The 9,012-nt window shown below is 34.7% G+C and overlaps 1 protein-coding gene across 1 annotated transcript; it reads left to right on the top strand.

Moving 5' to 3' along the window:
* Positions 1 to 2,107: 2,107 nt before the first annotated feature.
* On the top strand, positions 2,108 to 4,846 carry Smp_055630 (hypothetical protein; the record flags this gene model as incomplete). Its single annotated transcript, XM_018797411.1, has 2 exons — positions 2,108 to 2,162; positions 4,489 to 4,846. The coding sequence occupies 2 exons, from the start codon at positions 2,108 to 2,110 to the stop codon at positions 4,752 to 4,754; spliced, it is 321 nt and encodes a 106-aa protein (XP_018652455.1). The 3' UTR covers positions 4,755 to 4,846.
* Positions 4,847 to 9,012: the final 4,166 nt, after the last annotated feature.

Genomic DNA, 9,012 nt, shown 5'->3' with positions numbered 1-9,012 from the left:
AACTTGTTCAGAAGGCCATAATTCCCACCAGTTCACGCTAATCATAAAACGGTTAAATATAATTCAAACTACTGAGTAACAGTAAGTAGTTTGGTGTAAAGCAGGAAACATCGGTCTTAGATGAAGCAATTTTAAAAAAAGTTGGACGGTCCCCTGAATTGAGAGGGAATAATAGCTCTATCATTTTCCTATAGTCTCAATAACAGTCAGATTTTCAGCAGTGGCCTACTAGATAAGTCTGAAAAGTTGTCTGCTGTAACCTAATGCCATTGCCCTTTCCATTACTTTTCCTTCCGCTACCCACCACGACTCATGATCATTAGATATGGTTTTTATCCGCCGGAGTCTAAGCTGCCTTCACTACTCGTCGTATTTGTAACCAGATTGAAGGAGTTTCGAAGGATCTATTAGTTCAGTTATCACTGCTGAAATCCACTGGTTTGAACCTTTAGTTTCAAGTTGCTGGTAGATACCGCTGCTGTTTCCACAGCTGTTTTAATATCTTGGCAGACTACTTCGGGGTGGATATCGCTTACAAGGTTGGCTAACTCCTTTTCTAGTTGTACCTGGAATATGTTCTTGACTTTTTCGTCATTAAGTTTAATATCAAGGGTTTTTTCGCTGTCACTTTTATTCATTCAAGAAAGCGCGGGAAAGTACGTTCTTGTACTACAGCATTTCCGCGATATCTAAAGTCTCAGATTCGAACCCCTAATGTGTTCATGAATTCGTACTATTAGTGGTCCCATATAAGAACAAAATTACTGTCCAGAACTTTCCAGGTACCAGTGATTATTATTTTTGTGTTCAGTTTTTGGTGTAAATCACAAGATTTCTTATAGTTTCCCCAAACAATTTTCAGAAAACTCTTCAGTAGATTGGTAGTGACATAATGAGATGACAATTAAGGAATCATATAAGCGAAAATTCTAATCTCAAAAAGACAAGATTGACCGTTAGATTCGGTGCAGTAGTAATGAAATGATTTATTGAAGTGTTCAATTCGAACATATTTTCACTGTATAATAACAGAATGAACTTATTACTCCTATGTACTTTACAATAAATTAAACACGTGGTAATTTTCTAAGAAAATTTGCCAAAAGTAAACTATACTTGAGACCTTGAGCAAATTATTAGCCAGTTAAAAAGCAGTTTAGTTATAAAACAATTAACAATCAAATTATAGTACAATAATATTTTCGATATAACTAATTAACCATTACATACTGACCTACCAGTCTCGCGCCAGAGCACATATCCTGGAGTTGTAGTGAGAAGCAGTGATCAGTGGAGTTCAACCACGTCTGTTTTGCGATAACAACTCACTGAAGACAATTGGTGAACGGTCGCTCAAATTTCATGGATTGGTTGAAGTTAAACATCAACACCGTGGGATAGCGGTTCAGTGGCCTTACATATTGAATTAAAAGAAAAGTTTGTATTTTAAGAATCGGGTTAGTGGTGTGAGTGAGGGTTCTAATCCAATAATTTTAGTCACAAACATATAACAGCTGAAATATAGAAGACTTTGATTAGGAATTCGAAGTTGATTTCAAGTTATGGGTAAAGATTACGAATTAGGGTTAGAGTTTGCATCAATAACTGACACCAGCTATGGCGCAATTAAACACTGCCCTCCCCCCTTTTTATTTATGAAATTAAGTAAGTTAAGAATGAGATCTAGAATTAGGAGAATATTATCTAGCTAAACAAACAGCATTGAATATTCATTGATTCATATGAAATATTCTAACAACCAACCTGTATCAAGAGTAAGTCTTTCTTGTAATTTAGCTCAAGCATCATACCATATTCTATTTAATTGTGCAATTGTCCATTTCAAAGATTTTAGAAAACTAATACTGTCCATTTTGACTTAATTCATGAAACATACAAATGATCTTTCGGGTAAAAATCTATAAGGTACCATCTTAATTTTGATTGGTTCATTCAAAGTTGGCATACTTTTACTAATATTTCCGTTAAGCATACTAACAATATTTATGATTGGTTGAAATTAGTATTATTTTGTCGTTGCTAAGCACTGATATATTTCCTTGGAACATAATGAATAAAAAGATCATTATTTTTGAAATCATTGAAAATGACTAGAAGTACAATTAATACAGATGAAAGTTATATAGCATATCTTACAGAACGTAAGTTCAGCATTATAACTATTATTAATGTGTATAGTTAAATAAATCAAGTTAGATATCAGAAGTAATATGAAACTTTTCAACAGTACTGTAGATAGTAGATGTAATATTATTTACTTATGTTTGTTACCTCTCGTAAAGGATATGGGCTATCTATTAGGATTCTCCTGGAATCTCCTTTCCAGTTTGTTCTTTGCTATAGTAGGTTGTTGCTTATAGTATCCAGCCAATGGACATTAAGTGTCCTGTGTAGACAATTGTTCATAATTACCTTGTACTTTTTTGATGATGGTTACGGAAGTTCCCCAAGTTTCAGGTCCGTATATTAGAACTGTCTTGACGTTCGCATTGAAGATTTTGACATTGATGTTATCTGACAATTGTATTATGTTCCATATGTTCTTCAAATGTAGGAATGCCACTTTTGCTTTGTCAATTCTTGCCTTCACATCTGTATCGGATCCTGCTTGCTCATCGATGATGCTGCATCTTCCAAAGTTTCTCCAACACGTGTGATTAGGTTAACGTTCTCTGTGTTTATATGTCTAATTTTAATCCATTCACTATAAAGTAAGAATAAAACCGGGTTACACAAGTGGATATCTGGTCCCAGAATAGGACTCTTCAGTAGTCCACATTAATGACTCTACACCTAGGACCTTTTCTCTCTCGCTTGAACGCAGTATATATATGAATGTGTATATATCAAACGTCATTCGATTCGCAATATTGTTGTGAATTCAAAATACTTATCGTGCAACTAGTGTTTTTTTAAATTACTGTTGAAAAGTCGAAAATTGAGGTAACTGAATTAGGTAAATATTGATCAAATCAAGCTTCCTATTCCTGAAACTGAATGAATAATTGATATATATGTATGTCTAACAAATTAAATGGGTCATATTATGTACAAGATCCAACCAAAATAAATCGTTTATCACAAAGCAAGCGGTTAATCATGAGAAAAAATACAGAGGTTATCAAATATTTGGGGGTAAAGTTATATACATACATTATCACACAGTTAAATAGTGGATAACGTACGTTACTGTATAGTATTTTTAAAATACTTGTTTAGAAACGAGAATAACCTTGGGACTGAGAGAGAGAGTCCGGCCTATGCTCCATTGGGAGTAACAGGCGTAAGTAAGTAGGTAAGTAAGAGAGAGAGTCAAGTAAAATTATTTAGCTATTTAACCTACATATTTTTGGACGAAAGTCACCTACTGTAATGACTTATTAGTTAGTTCAAGTTTAACTTGGTGGTTCTTCCGGTCCATCACTGTTGATTAAATAATGACTAAATATTTGCCGGTCGAAAGTGTGTGATAAATCCAGCGAAAGAACAAAGGAAGAAGACTACTATCAAGCTGTCATAAATGATGCCCTCTTAATCCAGTTATTTTAGTGATCAGAATTGTTCACTGTTGATTTAGACAAGTTGACGATATGGTCTTTAATCCAATCCTTGATGGGGTTATTAGTGCGGTGACGTAAGTACATATTGTTGAGATATATCAAGATTCCAACGAAAAAATTGTCAGCAAATTATCATGAAATAAATACTGCACCGAATACGTAGTTATTCCGAATTTTTAACATTATTACGATACTTTATGTCTCTTCCCACTAAAGTCATCAAAAGAAAACTCACGATCGATTACCAAAAGTTAGCATTGTATTTGTAAGATATAAAGCCAGAGATAATTGCTACATTCTGAGGTTGTCCATATCTGGTGCTGAAGTATACGACTCCCATATGTAAACTAAGCTACTTAGGTGAAAGAATCAAGAGTAGGGCGTTTTTGCTACCTAACCAGATTGAAAAAACAGGAACAACCTATTCATAAATATATGTCTATCTCCCATAGAAACTTCAATCAAATGTTTAGCCAACGGTTTATATCCACTTCTCGAGGAATTTAAACCACATCTTCACCAATAGAGAGATCCCGTCAATAAATCTTCCTTAGCATTTGGTCTATGTCTGATTAGCCTAGTGTATTTCTTTTCCTTCTTGAAAAACATGTCTGGCTTTTTAATTAAGCTGTAGAAATCAATATGAGGATACATTAGTAGGTAATTAATACAATTACAGAATTGCATATCACTCTGCCTAGCTCAATAATGCTGACTAGCCATCAAGATCTAAAAAGAATGCTTTTAGAACAAGTACAATAAGAATAAATTATAGACACCAATTGCAAATTCAATAAAGCATATGCTAAGAGTAGTATGCCTATCCTTTTGTCTGTCTAAAAGCTAGTAAACTACTCTTGCTTATAGTTCAATATTCCCTTTCTCTTGTGTTAATTCTTTTTACAAGGACAAATCGGTGAGTTATATCAACTGCCTACAGATCATCAATGTGTTCCACACTTCTATACAACTCAAACAGGTTTAGAATGTCGTCGTTATTTTTGTGAAGTTTGTGGTCCACTTGCCAGATCTAATTTAAAAACAGGTTCAACGAATATTAAACATGCTGGAGCACTACAACGTCAATTAGATTGGATTGCAGGTACTACATTACCAGATGCTTTAACACGATCACGTGAAGCAATGATATACTATGGTGATTATAAACACTGATTTGTTACGTAGTAATAACAATCAAAATATGAATGCATGATTGATATCTGTCAATATGAACATAAGTGTATTCATTAAATACATATTTTCTTCGAATAAACACATTAGATTTACAGGAACACTTATTCTGAAAATTCCCTTGTAATTTTAGTGGATAACGTGATGGCGTTTGAAGCGAAAGGTACTGGGTTCGAGTCCCATAGTGAACATCAAATCTGAGATGCAGGTATATTCAGATGACAAGTCCCAAATAGGTTGAAACGCGCGTCAAACTGGATTCCACTTCTAGCCACTATCCATCTTTGCTTACAATGCTTGTGAATTAAGGCTATATCGAGGCAATACGCACACTATGCACATATGCCAATTAGAGACTGACCAGTTGCAGTCCTAAGGATCAATGGGAAGATTCAAACAAACAATACTAAATGAATTTTAGTTTTAGCCTAATTTTATTTACAATACTCATACAAATTATTCAATATTAAAAGGATAAAAAACTAAGAAAAATGGGTTATGGCCCGTAAACTATCTTTACTTGAGCAATGAGATAATGTATACAAGGCCTAATCAGGTGTTTACAGCTGGCATGAGTATAGTACAAGTACAATAATGCAAAATACATCATTCATGCACGGCTCTCAAATGCAACCCTGTTAAGGGTATTGTTAAGTCGGCTTACAGTAAACTCTATCAGAGCCTCCAGAGGCTCATAAAGAGCCCAACCAATCAGCGATTAGTTAGAAGCTATGCTACTAAAATAACGAGGTCCTGATTGGCTGTTTAACACACTGCTACTATGGGAACTCAAGGTCTTTTAATTACTATAAAACCCCTGTTTTTCTGTACATAAATGAACCTTGTAGTAAAGTACTTCTCTCATACTCGTGTCTTAATATTGGTGTTCAAGTCGCTGAGTAGTTCTAGCCTGTGGGTTACCAGAATAGCTTAGGAAGACGAATATAGCGTTCAAAGATCAACAAGACTTATCATATTTCAAAAAAAGACAACCGTTATAGCAACAATGCAGAATAGATTAGAAGAAACTATTCAGGTCTACATTCATCATTTTCCGGTAGTTGATTGAAATATGATAGAATTTGATTCATATCTACTGAGGTAAGATTATTTGGATTCCATTTTGACATATTATCTTTATCAATAAGACAAACCTGAATACCTTCATAGAAATTAGGATTTTTAGTCATTTTCTGTGAAAGGCGATATTCCATTTTAAAATTCATCGCTAAACGATAATTTAGAACCAATCTGTAACTGACGTAAAGTTATCTTAAAAATCAAAATAGTAACATAATATCACCAACGATGATATTGTCAACTAAGAATTTTTTGTAAAGAGATGATTAAATCGTTATATATCAGTAAGGTAAGTTGTTTTCGCTCAATTTGTAATCCTTAGTATCTCGAGTAAAGTATCAAACTGGTGGGTCCTGGGACGAAACGGCCGTCCAGTGCTTCCAGGTTTTCCTTGGTGGTCTAGCTTCAATTAACTCACACTTTCAACTATGAAAATACTAAATCTTCACAAAACTCCTTCCGATTATATACATATGCTTGGCATATTCTACTATGCCGCTACGGTAGAACTAAGGAATCACAATGAATCCATAAATCACACTAAACTAAAGCTTTCTGTAAAACAACCAACACACTACGAAATTCACCAGTTAGATTAAAAGGAAAACATTCATTTGATCTTGACACAAAGTTATGTCTACAAAGTAGAATGGGTCAATTGTGGTTTTTGTGTCGAAAAGTTACCACGTGAAGCCATGACTTGTGCTGAGGAACATCTAAGATACACAAAACGATTTACTAATTCTGAAGAGATTAAAAATCTACAAATCGAATCAGAAATAGCAGTACATGCGATTTCTAACTTTAAAGAAAAACCAGTGTCTGAAGCTTTCCATAAGCTGCAAAAACACTAATGTACTCAATAGAAAGGAAAGTATACTTATCCATTTGTTCTGTTTAAACTAACATAAATTCAATTCGGTTATTTATTTATTCGCTGAAGTGACTTATACTAAATTGCGAAACACTAGAAATTCAATTTTCTACTGATTGGATATCACAAATTTATATTTATTTCAAACTACCTAATGCTTAAATTATTTGAATCTACCATGTCAAACCTTGGTAATGCCATTATCCGAGGTTGGCTGACAAAATAAACAGAACCGGTCTGTTTGAAGCCAGAAACCTACGGTTGGAAACACGGATTCTTATTTGAAAAAAAATATATAATGCCTAGATATTTCCAATAAATCTACAATATTGTTTAATATAGCTCTTATCAGAAGGGGTTTTGTGGTGATTTAGTATTTTCATAGTTGAAAGCGTGAGTCAATTGGAGCTAGATCACCAAGAAAAACCTGGAAGCACTGGACGGCCGTTTCATCTTATTGTGGGACTCCTCAGCAGTGCGCATCCACGGTTCCGCGTCGTGAGATTCGAACCCAGGACCTACCAATCTCGAGCCAGAGCACTTAACCGATAGACCACTGAGCCTGCATTCGGCGGTGTTAATGTTTAACTTTAACTGATCCACGAAGTTTAACAACCGTTCACCAATTGTCTTCAGTGAGTTGATATCTCACGACAGACGCGGCTTAAACTCCACTGGTCACTGCTTTTCACTAGAACTGCTGGATTTACCTCTCGAAGTCAGTCACTAGTAATAGGTCTTCACGAAAAAGACCTGTCTCAAGACCACGAAAGGCAAATAATCTAGATTGGTATTGATACCACAATAAATATGGTAAGTCCTGTAGAAATTGCCGAAAACCGTTTAGTTTCCGAATCTCCAAACCGTCTTACATGAAAATCTTCTCGAGAACCTTCACCGCCTATACACGTTAACGGTTAGCGTAGCCAGCGAACACAGATGTCTGTTGTATATCACTAACGCGTTGACAAAAGTTCGCTATCTCGTTGATACTAGAGCAGAGGTTAGCGTTCTACACCTGCAAATCCTTGCAGCTGCCCGCATGAAACAGTGTTCAAATTACAGGCAGCATATGGAAAGCCGACCGCCACATAAGGTAAAAGGTATGTTTATCTTTAAGAGGACCTACGCAAACACATTAACTATATTTTCGTTGTTGGGCATGTTTCCATGCCAATCATTAGGAAAGACCTTCTACAATATCATAATTAATTTAATCATCAGCATGTGCAAACGGAGGTTAGTAGACGGAAATACTAAATTATGTGTTTGTGTGGCTTCATTTTCTTGTTGTAAATTATACCCAGTCTCTCGTTAGCACATAATCTACCCATACTATCAACGGATACTCCACAAGTACTCCGAACTGTACCAAACACGACCAAAATTACCGTGTGTTACCGGAAATTTCGCCCAACACGTCGCGACTACAGGAATATTTAAATAATTCATTGATTTCATGCTGCCGCCCAGATAAGAATAAATTCCTGTAAGCGTATATGACGTTACTATATTTTGTAAATTTTTCCTGAGTGATGTACGAAAAATTAATATAAAGCTTTAGGATATTCTTCCAAAGCTTACTCTTCAATCCATAAAATCAAGAAAGGATAATGAACCATGTACAAAAGAAACCATCAATCAGTACAAATACCTTTAATTCCCATACTTAAGTGTTTCCAATGGTTTTTTAGTCGTCCTATCTTATGACAAATGTGGTTCTAAAGTTAAGGAATTGTTTCAGCTGAGTAGAATAAAGTTGAGAAATAGACTATCAAGACATAATCTGGATGATGCTATTGACTAAAAATGTTACACTAGACCATATTTTCATTGGGTAAGTCCCCAAACATGGCACACATTGTTCACATGACAATAGGCCCAGAACAATTCAATGTTAACTCAGAATAAGTAGTTACTTTACTGAAATTCAAGTAATCAATAGAACTAGAAACATCCTAAACTAGTAATAAATATTGGAGATACTTTCTCTTTTGTTTCAATGTTCGATTTTGTTTTGTTAGTATGCCTACTGTTAATGTAACTTATATATTCGTTATCTTTATGAGCGATGGTAGAGGACAAATGAATTAACTAAGAACTAGAATACAAATTTTTTGGATATCTGTTTCTGTAATTGGATTCGCTCGCATATACAGTAGTAATCATCAAAGTATAATTGAATTGAATGGATGTAACTGGACTTGAATTAATACCAGAGTTAGACCTCTTTGTAATTGAATTGGATTTATTTTGGCAATGCCACTTATAGACACCAGCAATTGT

Source organism: Schistosoma mansoni, chromosome 4 (genome assembly GCF_000237925.1).
Source record: "Schistosoma mansoni strain Puerto Rico chromosome 4, complete genome".
Taxonomy (NCBI): domain Eukaryota; kingdom Metazoa; phylum Platyhelminthes; class Trematoda; order Strigeidida; family Schistosomatidae; genus Schistosoma; species Schistosoma mansoni.
Note: the sequence above shows the minus strand (reverse complement) of the source record. Positions and strands in the feature narration are given on the sequence as shown.